Below are 18,867 nucleotides of genomic sequence, written 5' to 3'. Positions count from 1 at the left end.
TAAATAATAATATGAAAAATATTTTAACATAGTCTTAAATCTAAAAAAAAAAAATATATATATATATAATAAATAGAGTTCTTACAATAATCTTTCCTATATTAAGATTTTTATCACACCAAACCTTTTTAGGACATACTTATTTGGTCAATGAAAACCTCAAGTTTCTTGATATTGGGGTATTTAATGTCTAAGGTATGTATTTAAAGCGTGTCAATTGGTTATCTATAAGGAGTTAGATTGTTTGAAATTGTAAAATATTGAATAGATTTACAATAGAACAAATGAACTATTTGTATGAGCCTATAACTATTGACATGGGAGAATAAGCATCTCGTCCGCTCACTCGAGAAACTCATTTAGTTCGGTAATTAAACTCAATAAGTTCGCTGATTCAACTCAATAACGAAATAGAGGCACCATTTAGCTCGGTGATTAACTCAATAACGAATTAGAGGCATCACCGTACCTAATATTTATACTTGAACCAACATAGCAAGAACCTCCTTCATGTTTGGCCTTGCTTGTGGCGCCTCCTCAATACACTTAACCCCGATTTTAATTAGCTCGCCAAGCTCCTCTGAGCCCTCAACTAGCCCCGAAACCATAGCCGCCATCGGAACATTACTAGCATCCCCTCTTCCCATCACTCTCCTAGCCCAATCAACCAAGCACTCATCTCCTTCCACCACAGCTCGCCTCCCTGTGGCCAGCTCGAGAGCCAAAACTCCATAGCTATACACATCACCTTTCGTAGTGGCCTTCCACGTTTGACAATATTCCGGTGCAACATACCCTATTGTACCCGCCACCATCGTGCTGACATGGCTAACCCCGTCCTCGACAACACGGGCAAGGCCGAAATCGGTTACCCTACCTGTCCCATCGCTATCGAGTATGACATTGCTTGCCTTCACATCTCTATGGACTATAGAAGGAACGCACTCGTGGTGTAGGAAGACTAGCGCCTGAGCCACGTCTATGGCTATGTCGATCCGTCGTGACCAAGTCAGGCTTAGTCTATCCGAGATCAAGTCGTCTAAACTTCCGCCTTCTAAGTACTCGTAAACCAACAATTTCTCGGATCCGTTTAGACACCACCCGTATAGCGTCACGAGGTTTTGGTTGGCCCACCCGAACCTGTTTCCACTCAAAACTTCCATTTCGGCTTTGAATTCTCGCTCGCCTTCGGGTCCTTCTCGTTGAAGCTTCTTGACCGCCACTTCTCGCCCGTCGGGCAACACGCCATGGTAAACCGTCCCGTATCCTCCTCTGCCGATAACTCTCTTCTCGGAGAAGTTACAAGTAGCTGTCAAGATGTCGGAATGTGTGAACAAAGTTTTGTCGAGACGAATGACATTAACCTTTTCGGAAGACGTATTTGATGTCGACCCGGAGCCCTCTTGCCGTTGGTTAGATTTGGCTGGAAGTTTCAAGATGACGCAATATATAAACGATATGATTCCACACAACAAGATTGCGAATACCAAAAAGAATGGCACGAAAAATACACCAAACTTCTTCAGTCGCCTCTGTTTTCTCAAATGGCGGTGTTGTACGGTTCCATTGACGCTAGTAGTTGAATTGTCGATGAACAAAGGAAGGGTCAAGAAAGGGTCGCCCAAGAATGAGTCTTTTTCGAAAGTCGCCAATTGCCCGGTTTGTGGGATTACGCCGGAAATGTAGTGATTGTACGAGATGTTAAACTTGCTCAGTTCAGTCAGCTTGTTCAACGAAGCCGTAAATTGACCGGAGAAATTATTGTAAGAAAGATCGAGATTCTGCAAACACTTTGCGCTTCCGATTTCGATCGGAATCGCTCCGGTAAAGTTGTTTTGAGTGATATTGAGGGAAAATAGCAACAATTGACCAACTTGCGGTGGCAACTCCCCGGAGATTTGGTTGAACCCTAAATGCAACATGCTGAAGTTCTTCATAAGACCAATCTGACTCGGCAAAGGACCCGACAGCTTATTCCCACTAATCTGAACGTAACCCGGGATGTCCATGCTACGTACGTCCGTTCCATGACCGCAAACCGGAATCAATCCATACCCATTAATCACATTATACCAAAGACTTCTACATTTCTTCGCATTCAGAAGAGTGTAAACGAAACTAAACGGAGGATAATCACCCGGAATCCATCTCTTCATCGCTCGACAATCCCCTGAGCCAATGATAAACAAGTCAGTACGACGGTTTTTAAGAAACGTCGCGGATGCGTCACTTCCGATTGCTGTCAACTCAGATGGAATTGACCCAGATAGATGATTGTTCGCAAGATTCAACCACAACAAACTGTTACATTTCCCGATCTCAGGCGGAATAGACCCAGAAAGATTATTATTCGCAAGCATAAGCCATAAGAGTGAAGTTAAGTTTCCAAAACTAGACGGGATAGACCCATTTAGCTCGTTAAACGAAAGATCAAGCGCTTGAAGGCTTACCATGTTTCCATACTCTTTCGGAATGTTACCAGTGAATTGATTATTCGCGAGAATCAGGAATAGCAAACTGTTCATCTGAGAAACCTCAACCGGCAATGAACCGGTGAAGTTATTGAAGCTGAGATCTAATCTGATTAGGTTAGTCAGATTAAGAATCCCAGATGAAATAAGTCCGCCGGTGTAGAAATTAGAACGGAGAACGAGAAACTTAACCTGTGTTAACTGACCGAAAATGCTCTGTATTTCTCCTACAAATTTGTTATTACTCATGTCAAGAAACTTCAAGTTCTTCAGATTAAGCAATGAATCCGATATGTTACTCGAGAAACCGTTGTTTCCTAAGATAAGCGCTTTCAATCTTGCAAGTGAACCTATTTCAGATGGAATATTGCCTGTGAAATTGTTCCCCCATAGATTCAAGATCTCTAAATCTTTACAGTAAGAAATTTCTTTAGGTATTTGTCCTGCAAACAAATTCTGTAATAGATCTATCTTCGTCAAGCTGCAATTTGATGAGAAGATTGAAGCTAATGAACCCTGTATTAAATTCTCAGAAATGGAGAATTCTTTCAACCTTATGAAACCATTCCAAATATTCCCTGTTAATTTGTTTGTACTCAGGTCTAGATACTGTAAATATGGACAATCATCAAACAGACCTTCAATAGACCCGGTGAAGTTATTCTCAGACAAATTAGCCACCACTAGACTTCTACAAATCGCTGGGAAACTCAAATGAATTCCACCACTGATTTGATTCGTAGATAAATCAATAATCTCCAAACTACTAAGTCCACTAGTTAAGATAAGCTCTCCTCTAATTGTATTCCTCGATAAATTTAGAGTTCTTAAATTGAAACACTTACTCAGATCCCCGGTTACATGTCCATTGATGCTGTTATCGGAGAGATCAAGAACAGTGAGTGACGTTAGTGCGGAGAAGTTTCCGAACATATCACCGGTGATGGCGTCGCTGGATAGATCAATTCCTGTTACACGATTACTCGAACTGTCACAGGTGATTCCCCGCCATGAACATGGAGAAGAAGATGAATTCCATTTGGAGTATTTTCCACGGTTAACGAGATTCGTTTTCTCGAGATAATTCTTCAGACTAAGCAATACTTCTCTGTCCGTCTCCAGAGAATCTCCGTAAGCATTATTAATCAAACCTGCAACATTCGATTTGTCAGAATCGTGGAAAATTCTTCGTTCAGAGTTCAGACAATTACACAAACAGTTTAATGAATGCTAGATAATCCAAACCTGTAATCACGATGAAGATAATGATTAACGCAACTTGACAAGCATCTACTGTATCATTTGACATGATCATAATTCAACACAGTTAATCTCGAGCTCCTTCGTCTTCTTCTTCTTCCTCAGTTTGCTGAAGCTACGATGAACTGAGAATTTATTCTTCTTGAACATAATCTAAGATGAAGATTATGGCGTTTGAATGAATGATCCAATATTACTTCAAAATTATGTTCAAAATGCAATGTACTAACTCGATAAGATGTTGAAAATAAACAAAATATTTATAAAATATCACAAAATTTATATTAGATTCTAACTAAGGAACTCACAATTGTGAAGGATGGTTATAAAAGTAGTGTAGATATTAAAATTGAACTCCCCAAATTTTATATTTTTAATAAATTTGAGTTATTAAAATAATTTTATAAAATTATAAACTTTTTAAGGGATAAAATTAAAATAAATAATTATTTTGAGAATAATGTTGTATCAGTTAAATCTCAAAATAATTAAAATACTGTCAAAAATAAAATAAATAATTATTTTGAATAAATATTATATTCATAAATCCAAAATAATTAAAATTAAGGATTAGACGTCACCACATTTATCAACAAATGCCGCATATGCATTTGAAGTCCCTTCCTAATTGTGTGCACATGATAAGACTTATTTGTATTCCCAACATGTAGAGAACCCGTAACAAATCTCACATTTACATGATGACGTCGCAGTTGAGATCCATGTATCGATTCTTGTCGTAGACGTCCCGCAACCGAAGACCTTATAAAACCTTACATCAACGTCGCGAACTACATAGCATAAAGCTATTTTCATCCTTCCAAAAATTGTTTGCCCTAGTTTTTTCATTAGGTTGAAAGAGTTACCGAAGTGAGAACGAGAAAAATATGAAATGTACAACAGTAATTCATTTTTTTTAATGCTAAAGTTTGTATTAATGGAGTTGCAACTGATGTTGGACTGAATGTTGACGACAATTCAGTTGCTTCAGAGAGTGAAAAGAAAGAATGAATAGACTGAATACTTAAGGAATGTAAGATCCTTCCTAGGAGAGATATTCTTAAGGAGATCCTTAACTACACAATAGTACACATGTAATGATGATGTATCTCTTAATCGAATCGAGAAAGCTCTTGACATTAAATCGAAACATTAGAGAGAAACTCAAAAACTCGACAAAGTGTCAAAGACAGATCTTAGCAGCAAGAGGGTTAAGATTAACATCAACCTCAGCTCTTACAACTTTTCTTAACCTCTTTACTGTTGTTGTTTTTTCTTTGTATATTCATCTTATCATAACTTGTGACTAATTTGGTCACAACTTGGATTGTTTTGGTTCTGGATTTTGCCCAAGGTATCAGTGTCTTTCATGTATCAATGAAAAAGAATCATTTTTCAAAAAATATTTAAAGTTTGTATTACAAGAATGAGCTTGATTTCACTAACTTATTTGATGAGTAAAGCCAAAAACATTTTACTCACTTCAATAGAAACTTTCCTAGACAGAAACTTCAACCTAAATTATGAGTAAAATTGAAGAATGTAAACTGCCTGGAATATATTCAAAGTCACTTACCTGCCTCTTGAGAAGGAAATTAATGCCAAATCTCCAATGGGCCACTTCCCTAATGTTTCAGAGTAAGTAAATCTAAGAGTCTCCGACAAAGTTGAGATAATCTCCATCCATATAGCGGGTGCTTGAATAAGTCTATTTGAAATTCGATCAAATCCTATATGAGCATTATTCAATTCACCGCCTCTTCCATCTTTATCTTCAGAATCTCTATTCGTTAGCAATTTTCGGTTTAAAGTATAATACAAAAGAACAGATGCACCAGCTGCAGTGGCCATTGTTGCAATTGCCATGAGTTTGTTATCCCAAAACCTGTAAGTTAACTGTTGGGTTTCTTTGCCTAGAATATTCTTTTTGTATGATTGTCCCACATCGGAAGATGATGGGAGTTGGGGAAGTTTTTTACTGTATAAAAGAAACTCTCCCCTCTTTGGTTCATTGCACCCAATATTTGTTAGTTCTCTTTTGAACTATTCTGAGTATCTGTAATCCGTGTTAACGATTATAGTGAAATATTTTTCAGTGGCTCTGCCCGTGGATTAGTCAGCAATTTTGCTGGATACCACGTTAAATCGGGTGTCGTTTTCATTCTGTCTTTTACTATTATTATCATTGTTCTTGCATCCGCACAACAATTGGTATCAGAGTAGGGTTGTTCAGATCCGCTCAGGCAAGAACGATGGTTGAATGTAAAAGTTTTGAAAACCGACAAGTTTACTGGGAGGAATAATTTCAGTTTGTGGCAGATCAAGGTCCGGGCATTGTTGAAACAACACGGCCTATGGGCTCCCTTGATGAAGCCTGCACCTGTCCCGCCATCTGCTTTGGCAGACGATATCATTACTGAGGTGGCTGAGGAGGAAACCGATGCTGGTTTGTGGTTTAAGCTGGAGACTTTATAGATGAAGAAGAGCTTAATCAACAAGTTGCTTTTGAAGCAACGTCTGTTCAGTCTGCGTATGCAAGAAGGTACACCTCTTAGAGACCATCTAGATCAATTAAATGTAATATTATTAGATCTGCGTAATATTGATATTAAGATAGATGATGAGGATGTTGCCTTGATTCTGTTAGTTTGTTTACCAATATCATATGAAAACTTTAGGGAGTCTTTCATTAGTGGTAAAGATTCACTGGTTTTAGAAGGATATAGGATCTGGTCCCCTTCTGAAAGGAGGGTTATTCTGAGTAGGAATGTTGTCTTTGATGAAAATTTCATTCTTAACCCAACTGTGAAGTTCACCATTCCGGTAGATTGTGGTGTCGAGAAACAGGTGGAGCAAGAAATGACTGAGGCTAGTTGTGAAGCTGAGGAGAGTTTTTCTTAACCACTTTTCAGTGGTAGATTTTCCAGTTGCTCCATCATCATCTGTAGAACATCAAAATCTAGCTCTTAATCGCCCTAGAAGAGCTAATTTTGGTGTACCTCCTTCAATGTATGGCTATGAGGACATGGTTGCCTATGCTTTACAGGTTGCAGAGGAAGTGGATCCTCATGAGCCATCCACCTACAAGGAAGCTGTTATGGGTACTGAGTCTGTCCAATGGCTTGCTGCCATGGGAGATGAGATGGCGTCACTTCAAAAGAATCAGACTTGGGAATTAGCTAGAATACCACCAGGGAGAAAGGTTGTCACTTGTAAATGGTTGTTCAAGAAAAAGGAAGGGTTGTCACCAGCTGAGGGGGTCAAGTATAAAGCCAGGTTAGTTGCTAGAGGGTTCAGTCAGAAAGAGGGAGTGGACTATAATGAGATATTCTCACCAGTAGTCAGACATACTTCCATCAGGGTGCTACTTGCTATAGTTGCACATCAGGACCTGGAACTCGAACAGCTAGACGTGAAGACAGCTTTCTTACATGGAGAGTTGGAAGAAGAGATATACATGACTCAGCCAGATGGTTTTCAGGAACCTGGAAAAGAAGAATATGTTTGCAAGTTGAAGAAGTCTTTATATGGACTGAAACAGTCCCCGAGGCAGTGGTATAAGCGGTTCGATAGTTACATGTTTAAGATTGGCTATTCAAGGAGTCCGTGTGACAATTGTGTCTACTACAACAAGCTCAAAGATGGTTCCTTCATCTATTTGGTATTGTATGTAGATGATATGTTGTTAGCTGCTGAGAAAAAGTCTGACATTCAAAAGTTGAAGGGACTACTCAATATAGAATTCGAAATAAAGGATTTAGGTGCTGCTAAGAAAATTCTGGGAATGGAGATCTACAGAGATAGAAGTCATAAGAAGTTATTCTTGTCACAGAAGGGGTATATTCAGAAAGTTCTATCAAGGTTTGGAATGGCTACTACTAAGACCATTGATACTCCTAGTGCTTCAAATGCACATTTGTCTGTAGCATTTGCACCTAAATCATCTCAGAAAAAGGAATACATGTCACATGTTCCTTATGCTAGTGCAGTGGGAAGTTTGATGTATGTTATGGTCTGCACTAGACCGGATCTTGCACATTCTGTTAGTGTTGTCAGTAGGTTCATGGGAGACCCTGGTAAGGAATACTGGCAAGTAGTGAAGAGGATTTTCCGCTACCTCAGGGGTGCATCTGATATTGGTCTCAGTTATGGTGGTGATAGTCAGTGTCTAGTATCTGGTTACTCAGATTCTGACTATGCTGGAGATGTAGACAGTAGAAGATCGATGACCGGTTATGTATTCACGCTTGGTGGTTCTGTTGTGAGTTGGAAGGCTACTCTGCAGCCGACAGTAACCTTGTCTACTACAGAGGCAGAATATATGGCCTTGACAGAAGCTGCTAAGGAGGGAATCTGGTTGAAAGGATTGGTTAGTGACTTGGGTCTACAACACGATCAGGCTTCAGTGTACTTCGACAGTTTGAGTGCAATATGCTTAACCAAGGATCAAGTTCACCATGAAAGAACAAAACACATTGATGTGAGGTACCATTTTCTGAGAAGTGAGAAGAGGATCAAGGTAAACAAAGTGGGGACTGCAGACAATCTAGCTGATATGTTTACCAAGCCGGTTCCGCAGAGCAAGTTTCAACACTATTTGAACTTGCTCAATGTTAGAAGTTGTTGATTGTCCTTGAAGGGGCAAGGCCTGAGGCAGAGCAGGTCACATCTGGGCATTCAGTGTAATGCATCTGTTTTGTTTATTTGGGCATTCAGTGTAATGCATCTATTTTGTTTATCTGGGCATTCAGTGTAATGCATCTGGCACATCTGGTATTTAAAGTACATCTGGTGCATCTGGCACATCTGGTATTTAAAGTACATCTGGTGCATCTGGCTATCTGGGAAAATATATCTGGGCATTTAGTGTAATGCATCTGGCACATCTGGTATTTAAAGTAAATCTGGTGCATCTGGCTATCTGGGAAAATATTCAAGTCAAGGTGGAGATTTGTTGGGTTTCTTTGCCTAGAATATTCTTTTTGTATGATTGTCCCACATCGGAAGATGATGGGAGTTGGGGAAGTTTTTTACTGTATAAAAGAAACTCTCCCCTCTTTGGTTCATTGCACCCAATATTTGTTAGTTCTCTTTTGAACTATTCTGAGTATCTGTAATCCGTGTTAACGATTATAGTGAAATATTTTTCAGTGGCTCTGCCCGTGGATTAGTCAGCAATTTTGCTGGATACCACGTTAAATCGGGTGTCGTTTTCATTCTGTCTTTTACTATTATTATCATTGTTCTTGCATCCGCACAACATTAACAAAAAGCTATTATAATAGAATGGAATAGAATTTCAAACCAACCATACAATGTATGGATGAAAGAATCCAATTTGTTCTTCAAATGCACACAATTGTATAGATCAATGCTTTTAAGAAACAAAAGTAACACACAATAGCAATCATCCAGCTTTGATTGCCGTGGACAAACTGAAATGGGGAGAAAACTAAAAATCGAACCTATACATGATGAATTGGAATAATTAGCCACATTGATAGAAGAAAAATGAAAATGAAGAAAACTAGAGGAGAACCTTAACATGATGAATTGGAATGAAGCCAAAACCCTAATATACAAAAGAGGAAACGTCGAATTCGCGAAACATTCAACACGAATCCATATAAATAGAGTATTTGAATAGAGAATCCAAAAGGGAATATGCCAAACCTGAAACGCCCGATTTTCGCGAACAGCCGATAATTACTTGAGTTTTTTGTTGAACAATTTAACTGATACAATCCAAGTGATGAAAACTTTATGTATCAGATCGTAATTTAGGGTTTTTTTTTCTTTCTTCTCCGTATTACGCCACCACTCTCTCTCATGCAGACCAGACAAAATTTTCGGGTATTAAAGATTTCTACAATTAAAGAAACACTGAAATACATTCTAAAATTACAGCAAATTCTTAATTAATTATGTTTTTGTTCTTGCTAAATTCTTAATTACTTTTTTTTTTTACTTATTAAAGATTCTCAACATGTAAATAAATAAAAATTAAAAAAAATAAAAAAAAATAAAATGAAGGTCTCTTGACTCAATACACTTTTAAAAACTAAAATCGACTCAAGAACTAGCCAATTTGAAAGACACTCGATCAAAAACGTTCAATCCTATTTTGGATTAAGCTAAAATCGTCGCTTTCAACCTTTTGAAGTAAACACCGTTTTTTTAACGGGCTAAAGAACGTGTAAACCATTTCTCGAGTGAATTCAAAAGAATTTTTAAATTAATATTTTCTTTTATGTTTTATTTATAAGAGAATTTTAGAAGAGAATCCCAAACAAACAAATCATAAACGTGTTGAAAAAAAAAAGTATGTATGATCTTAAAAAAAATTAAGTTTTGGTGAGATAAAAGCTTAATCTACTAAGAGTTGGATTTAAGGAATTTTATTTCTATTAAGATTAGGTAGTAATTTGTTTTCTTTAGTTCATACTTTCCTTCAACCCAAATTTAGGCTATTTTTTTGACTTTTTATTGATTGCATTTCAAAACAAATTATTCCTTCCCCCTTATGGCTAACTGACTAAATTCATCATAGGTTAGAAAGAATCAATACCAAATCAATTATTTAAAAACATAAGATTCAAATGTTTGTTAAAGATTTTTTACTATCCATGAGGGCCACTATGTTGATCTTGGGTTCAATTAAGAACGGGAATGAAGTCGAATGCTCCTCTCAGTTATATGGTTTTTTTTCACTCCGGAGTTTGGATGAATTAAAATTATCTTTATAAATTTTTAAAATTAAGAATCTACTTTAACTATTAAAAATTTATTTAAAAAATATTAATTATATATTATTATTATTTATTTATATAATTAATTAAAATAATTAATAACATTAAAAATGTATTGATTATATAATTATTTTTTGAATAAATAATAATTTTTATATAAAAAATTACTTTATTTTTATAAAATAATGTATAATTAAAATAATTAGAATTTAACTAATTTAAAAGTTTATCAAAAATTTGACTCATTAGAATTATAAATTTTACTTAATTAAATTCGGATTTTAATAGTGTTCTTGTAATTGGGATGATTTTTTTTCTTATTTCTATCTATTCATCTTTATTCACATCTGTTAGGTTTATATTCGAGTTTTAAGATTAAAATAAATGTTAATCAAATTTATATATATATATATATATATATATATATATATATATAAATCGATTAAGCATAACATAAAATAATAAGTTATCGAGTTTGTAAGTATTTAAGAAGAATGATTAACTCATCAACGAACTCTATTAACTTTCCAGAACAAATCTAAAAAATCTATATATATATAATGATGCTTAATTTTTAAAGTGTTCGGATTGCCGGGTCGAGAGCTGTGGTTAATTTGGATACTTGGGTCGGATTGTGGGTTGACCCGTTTTTAAATTTAAAACGGTTAAAAATAAAATTAAAAATGCCAGAGGTATGTTTCGAACTTACAACCTAACAAAACAAGTACAACTCTTTAATCAACTAGGCTACAAAGACTTTATATTTTAAATTCAACACCAAATTTGATAAACGCGGGACGTTTTAATATTAATATAAGTTCAACTTTTTAATTAACTAATATATAATGATGTTGAGTAAATGGATACTTGGGTCGGATTGTGGGTTGACCCACCCATAAACTTAAAACGGTTAAAAATAAAATTAAAAATGTTATCCATAATTTTTTTCACGATTTTTTATAATATTACTCGTGCAAGTGCACGGGTTAAATGCTAGTTGTCATAATAATAGCATTATAAATGATACACATCGAACGGCTACTGTTAGATAAATTCATACCGGTTCAAATAAACCTAACTTAAACAAACTTCCTACGCAGGAACAAGGAACCGGACCGGATGAACAAAAGAAAACCAACTGAAGAAACCGAACCGGTCAAGCTACCAAACCGATCAAGAGTATTCGGTACGTGACCGCACAGAGGAAGGATCGGCCAAAGCCTAAAAGCCAGATCCATCAAATAGCCGATCAACCCTCAAGACAAACATAACCGGAATAAGCCCGGTCACTTCACTATCAAAAGATATTCGGCCAAGTCAAGCGGCCAACCTAGGCCAAGTCAAGAGGCCGACCTGCACAAGAAGACACTTTGGGTATCTGTTGAGAATGATACCAAAGGAACAGACTGAATACTTCCATATCCATGCAAGTCTGAGGAAAGACTGTAGGCTGCAGAAAACAGTACTACCGGATCTTTCCACTTCGGGATAAGCCAGAAAGGAAATCTTCAAAGTACAGACAACTGTCCAAGCAGACAGTGCCTACATTGAGTAAAAGACAAACCCGGCAGGTTTGCTTTACAGACCGGCAGGTCTGAAACAGGATGCCAGGTCTGAGATTGACCGTCGGGTCTGAGGAGAAGACCGCAGGTCTGAGACACTGAATCACTGCACCGCTGACCAGCCAATCAGATTCAAGGCTTCGAAATATGACCGTTGGCATATTTCACCTATAAAAGGAGGCAGTTGCAGAAGAGTAAATGCGGGACATCAAGCAGACATCAAGGCAGTTACTAAGTGAGACAAACATTGAGATAACAAAAGCTAAGTGCATTTACTACAAGTGATAACAGTGTGGTATTCTAAGAAAGCCTAAGTGCTAAATTCTAAGTGTGTGTTACAATTTCGGTGTAAATCGTAAGAGTGTTATCGAGCAGGAAATAAGTCTCGATCGGATTGTATTTGTATTCCTTAGTGAATATCCTTCTCGCGGTTTCGAGAGGAAGGGGTGACGTAGGAGTTTTATCTCCGAACATCCATAAAACTCTGTTGTGTTATTTACTTTCTGTTGGCTTCATTACATAACCGACTAACCTAAACCATACCGCTCCAAACCGACTCCATACTGACCATACCGAATATCCAGATAACCGAAACCGACTCACCATTCTTCAAATCTCCATCATCCGAAACCGATTCCGCCTATCATACACGTGTACCGCTTCAACTTGAAAGCAAACCTCTTCCGCGCTTGAACCTAGTTCAAGGGTTTGTGACAGGTTGTGTAGTATTGAAACCCCGGTGTTAATCTCTAACAGGATTAACCACCACCCTACGAGTGAGAACCGCTAACCGGTCCAACCCCCGGTCCACCAGCGGCGACCTAGATCCTAACAATTGGTATCAGAGCAGTTAGTTTCAATACTCAAGCAAACATGTATCAAGATAGGCCTCCAATGCTAGAAGGTGATGACTTTGCCAACTGGAAGGCACGCATGCACCTACATCTAGTCACCTTGGATGATGAAATGGAATTCGTTCTAACCGAAGGACCGATAGTCATTGATAAAAACAGAAAAGAATGGACAGCTGATGATAGGAGAAGGAACAATCTGGACAACCATGCAAGAAACCGGATCTCCAACAGCGTGGACAGAAATACATACTGCAAGATCAGAGATTGCAAAACCGCGAAGGAGACTTGGAACACGGTCATCCAGATCTTTGAGGGAAATGAAAGAACAAAGGAGAACAAAATAATGGTGGCCACACAGAGGTTTGAAAGCATCAAAATGAAACCAGGGGAAACTATGAAGGAATACAGTGACCGGTTCACTGGTGTATTAGATGAGTTAGCAAATCTGGGCAAGAAATACGACAACAAAGAGGTCATCATGAAGGTCTTGAGATCTCTTCCGAGTACTTGGGATATAAAGACGATGGTCATGAGAGAATCAAAGAGCCTACGTAAGATGAAATTATACGATGTATTCGAAGATCTTAAGGCATATGAGTTCGAGATGAATTCCAGAACTGAAGAGGAAGTCTCGGCCTCAACGTCAACCAGAGCACTGTTCACATCTACGGAACCGGCTGCACCTGTCCCTGCTCCTATATCTACATCTGCACCGGTACCGACTCCTGCACCTGCACCGATCAGAACCGCCGAACAGTTTACTGAGGACGCCATGGCAATGCTTGCACAGAAGTTTGGGAGGTTCATGAAAAGGAGCCAACCGACAAACAACTACTATGGTGACAAATCCAATGTAAGATGCTATAACTGTAACTGTATGGGACACTTTAAGTGGGAATGCAGGAAACCAAGGAGAGATACACAGAAACCAGACTACCAAAATAACCGGACCAACTATCAACAAACTGGTGAAGGAAGTGAAGTACCGAAAGCACTGATAGCCGATGATGGAGGAAGCCTATGGGCTCACAGTGACAGTGACGATGACCTCACATGCCTCATGGCAAATGAGGAACAGGTATTTGACTCTCCCTGTGATGAATTTACTAAAGATGAGTTATATGAAGCATTGAATGACATGGTAGAAGAATATAAGAACCTATTGACCATGTTACCTAAGCACCTCAACGTCAAAACCGATCACATAGTACCTATCCCAGTAGAACCAGAGGTACCCATCATAACTGAACCGGAAGCCATACAACCTGATGATATTCATACCCTAGAAACCGAATTAGACCTTAACATCGAACAATCTAGTGAGTCGACTAGAGACCTAACCGAGAAAGAGAATGCCAGATTTCAGTATACGATGGCCGCCTATAGGAGATCTAGCGATATAGTAAAGAACCTGAATAAAGAATACAGGCATCCACGTTGTAAGAATGGCCTAGGATACACAGAAAACAGATCTAAAAACCGAAAATCCATATGGAAAGCAAAGCTTACAAAAGGAAACCTTCCCTTTATAAAATTTCTTAAGAGCACCTGTACAGCTGAAGAAGAGGAGACCGCGTATTATAGGGAAGAAAAGACAAAGTACGACTATGTTGGCCCAACCGATTCATGGCTTGACCTTGAGAAAAGGAAAGCAGAAATCCTCAAATATAAGAAAGACTTTCCTGAACCACGTAGATCAAACTATAGATCATCAAACCAAAGACCATCATCATTTAGGTCATCTGTAGGGAAACCGAAATACACCAGACCAAGTGTGAGGAGAACAGTTGAAACTTTAGCAAAGAAGACCGTTCGGTTTATCAAGGTTTGGGTACCTAAGGGACTAATCGCATGTGGACCCAAGTAAATGTGGGTACCAAATAGTTGTAAATATGTAATTTTTGCAGGATCCAAAGAAACGGCTAGGAAACTCTGAATGGTTCTTGGACAGTGGTTGCTCCAGGCACATGACCGGAAATAGCAATTTGATAATCGACATCAGATCAGTAACCGGTGCTCCAATCACTTTCGGTGACAACTCTAAAGGTAAAACCGTGGGCAAGGGTAAGATTGTCCATGGTAACCTAACTATTGACAACGTACTTCTAGTTGAAAACCTACGTTTTAATTTACTTAGCATTAGTCAGATGTGTGATGCCGGATACACAGTAGAATTCCTTAAACATGCATGCTTAGTTAAGAACTCTCAAGGAATAGTACTACTAACCAGAAATAGGATAGGTAACATCTACAAGGTAGACTGGAAAACTAGAGTAGAACACCCTATATGCATGATAGCTAAAACTGATCAAACCTGGCTATGGCACAAAAGACTAAACCATCTAAACATGAAAACCTTAAACTACATTCGTGGTAAGAAATTAGTTGAAGGCATCCCAGATATAGTATTTAACCAGGATAAGGTTTGTTCAGCATGCCAGATGGGCAAACAAACCAGGTCATCATTTAAGAGCAAAGGAAATCTCCAATCTAGCCGATGCCTAGATCTTCTTCACATGGATTTATTTGGACCGATTCAGGTCATTAGTCTAGGCGGTATGCTCTACACCATGGTAGTTATTGATGATTATTCTAGATATACATGGGTCATATTTTTACCATCTAAACGTGAAACGGTATCAAACCTAATCAACCTCCTTAAGCGTTTGCAAAATGAAAAATCAACTCGTATAAATTGCATTCGAAGCGATAGAGGTACCGAATTTACGAATAGCACATTAACTGCATATCTTGATGAATCCGGCATTAGACACGAGTTGTCTAGCGCTAGGACTCCTCAACAAAATGGCCTGGCCGAGAGAAGAAACCGGACTCTCAAGGAAGCCGCACGGTCCATGATAGCCGACTCCGGCATTGCTCAGAAATATTGGGCTGAAGCTATCAACACTGCATGCCATACACAAAATCGGTCTTTGATTAACAGATTTCACAACAAAACACCATATGAGGTTTATTTTAACAGAGTTCCTAAACTTAAATACCTCAGGATTTTCGGCTGTAAATGTTATATTCACAATAATGGTAAAACTCAACTCACTGCTTTTGATGCAAAGACCGACACCGGCATTATGCTAGGATACTCGTCGGTAAGTAAAGCATATAGAGTATATAACAATAGAACTGCAACCATGGAGGAAACAATTCACGTTGTTTTCGATGAATCGGTTGAAAGCAACACTGCTTCATGCTTTGATCTACATAACAGACTGGAAAATAACGATATTCATTCTAATAGCGAAGATGAGACCCCGGTCTTCAGGGGATTTGTCCATGACCTAATGGGTAATATTGATACCCAGCCGGATCAAGCTGTTTCACAGCAGGAAGCTGACACTTCGGTCCAACCCGAGGAAGCCGGTCGGTCTGACAATCTTGGTCAGCCTACCGACATGTCTAGCCTTGATTAATTAAACGGTAACTCGGTAGACATCCTTGAACTGAATCTCAGAAGAAACAGTAAACATCCTCCTGAGCAAATTATAGGTGACCCTTCAGAACCTGTTCGAACTAGGAGTCAACTTCTGGAAGGATATTTCAACTCTGCTTTTATATCCCAGATTGAACCGAAAAGAATAGATGAAGCATTGTCAGATCCGGATTGGATCTTGGGAATGCAAGAAGAACTAAACCAGTTCGAGAGTAGTAAAGTCTGGTACTTAGTTCCCAGACCGAAAGATAAATCGGTCATAGGAACAAGATGGGTATTTAGAAACAAACTCAATGAGGACGGTTTGGTCACGAGGAACAAAGCCAGATTAGTGGCTCAAGGCTACAAACAGGAAGAAGGCATTGACTTTGAAGAGTCATTTGCTCCTGTAGCCAGGATTGAAGCCATTAGGATTTTTCTTGCATTTGCTGCTTTCAAAAATTTCAAAGTTTTTCAAATGGATGTTAAAAGTGCATTTTTGAACGGTGATATACGTGAGGAAGTGTACGTTGAACAGCCACCCGGCTTCAAAAATGCTGCACTTCCAAACCATGTATACCGGCTAAACAAAGCTTTATACGGTCTAAAGCAAGCACCAAGAGCCTGGTATGATACACTGACCGCATTCCTAGTAGAGCATGATTTCACCATCGGTTCAGTGGATAAGACCTTGTTCAAATTTGAAAAGAAGGAACATATCCTACTTGTTCAAATCTATGTAGATGATATTATCTTTGGTTCCACCGATCCAAAGCTTTGTGACAAATTTTCAAAAATGATGACTGACAAATTTGAAATGAGTATGATGGGAGAATTAAGTTTCTTCCTAGGTCTTCAGGTTAAGCAACTCAAGGAAGGAACATTCATCAGTCAACCGAAATATACCAAGGAGCTTCTAAAGAAATTCGGTATGGACACCTGCTCCTCGGCGGCCACTCCAATGAGTTCATCCATTAAATTGGACAGAGATGATGAAGGGCAATCAGTAGATCAGATTGCATACCGGGGCATGATCGGTTCCCTGCTATATCTAACAGCAAGTAGACCGGACATCCTGTTTGCAGTTGGTGTATGTGGGAGATTTCAAGCAAATCCAAAGCAATCCCATTACACAGCCGCAAAGAGGATACTGAAGTATCTAAAGGGCACACCTGATGTCGGTCTGTGGTATCCAAAGGACTCATCATTCAATCTAACAAGCTACTCAGACGCAGACTATGCAGGCTGCAAAATTGACAGAAAGAGCACCAGCGGAACATGTCAGTTCCTCGGTGACCGACTGGTATCATGGCATAGCAAGAAGCAGACATCCGTGGCTACATCAACCGCAGAAGCTGAATACTTGGCGGCCGGAAGTTGCTGTTCTCAACTTCTCTGGATCCAACAGCAACTGAAGGATTTCGGCATCACAGCCGAAGAGTCCCCAATTTTCTGTGACAACACAAGTGCCATTGCGATTACATACAACCCGGTTCTCCATTCCAGAACCAAGCACATCGACATAAGGCATCATTTCATTCGAGAGCATGTCACGCTGAAGCATATCCGGCTGGAATACGTACCCACCGATCAACAAGTAGCCGATATCTTCACAAAGCCTCTACAGGAAGCTAAGTTCTCTCAATTTAGACTTACTCTCGGTTTAACCGACATCAATCAGATCCTTCCTAAGGACACTTAAAAGGAAAACCGGCTTCGACAGATAAAACAGGTAGTTCTTCTTAAGCTGCTGATTTTTGAATTCTCAAGATGCCTATGGAAGAACCGCCCAGCTCATCAGACAGAGTAAACCGACCGGCTACTTGGTGGAAACACCAACTAACCGCATCTGGATGAACAACTGATGACTGACCGGTTCGGAAGCAGGTCATCCCAGATTATTTGAATTTCACAGATATGGAACAACTACCAATGTTTATAGATATCTGTTCTGAAATGTTGCCTTTTCAAAGAAAACTGGTCGCGCCTAAAAAGACGTGAAGATCTTTTAATATCTTTCATGGTTCAGGCCTATGACCGACACCTAGACTGCAAACATACCCATTTTGGTGAAAAACCTTTTATCCTGCAGTTAATACATGTCATTCCATTTAATGTCTGGACAATAGGATAGCCCCTAAACTAGTATTTAAGAGAGGGCAACACTCACCACAAAACTCACAAGTCACAAGAATACTCTCTCACTAAGGCAAACTAACCATGTCTCAATTCCCAAACATCCTCCAAGTAGATTTTGAATCCTGTACCGGTACCGAACACTATGAAGTGTATCGGATGATTAAGAAGTTAGAAGATACTGGTCTCCAGTATTTTCTGGATGATAAGCAAATCATCTATCCTGCATCCGTTATGGAATTCTACTACAATGCCAGAGTATTCCGGGGAACACCCCATTTTGAGACCCACATCCAATCCAAAGTTGGGGGGGTAATTTTCGACTTCACCGAGCAGGACTTTGGTCGGTGTCTCAGTCTGCCCAAGCAAGGGATCACAGATCTCAATCCTCCTGCAGACATTAAGGCT

The 18,867-nt window shown here is 38.8% G+C and overlaps 1 protein-coding gene across 2 annotated transcripts; it reads right to left on the bottom strand.

The window, feature by feature from the left end:
• Positions 1 to 246: 246 nt before the first annotated feature.
• On the bottom strand, positions 247 to 9,549 carry LOC124933530 (probable LRR receptor-like serine/threonine-protein kinase At1g74360). 2 transcript variants are annotated; one of them, XM_047473945.1, is made up of 5 exons: positions 9,405 to 9,549; positions 5,308 to 5,616; positions 4,424 to 4,567; positions 3,717 to 3,884; positions 247 to 3,622 (listed from the first exon to the last, which is right to left on the bottom strand). In XM_047473945.1, exons 4-5 carry the CDS (start codon positions 3,784 to 3,786, stop codon positions 477 to 479), a joined length of 3,216 nt encoding a protein of 1,071 aa, XP_047329901.1. In that variant the 5' UTR covers positions 3,787 to 3,884; positions 4,424 to 4,567; positions 5,308 to 5,616; positions 9,405 to 9,549; the 3' UTR covers positions 247 to 476. The 2 variants fall into 2 exon arrangements, with proteins under 2 accessions (XP_047329901.1, XP_047329902.1); XM_047473946.1 differs by having other exon boundaries at positions 3,717 to 3,846.
• Positions 9,550 to 18,867: the final 9,318 nt, after the last annotated feature.

This window comes from Impatiens glandulifera, chromosome 4 (assembly GCF_907164915.1).
Source record: "Impatiens glandulifera chromosome 4, dImpGla2.1, whole genome shotgun sequence".
Lineage (NCBI taxonomy): Eukaryota > Viridiplantae > Streptophyta > Magnoliopsida > Ericales > Balsaminaceae > Impatiens > Impatiens glandulifera.
The sequence above is the reverse complement of the archived record's forward strand: the minus strand, read 5'-3'. Positions and strand labels throughout refer to the sequence as shown.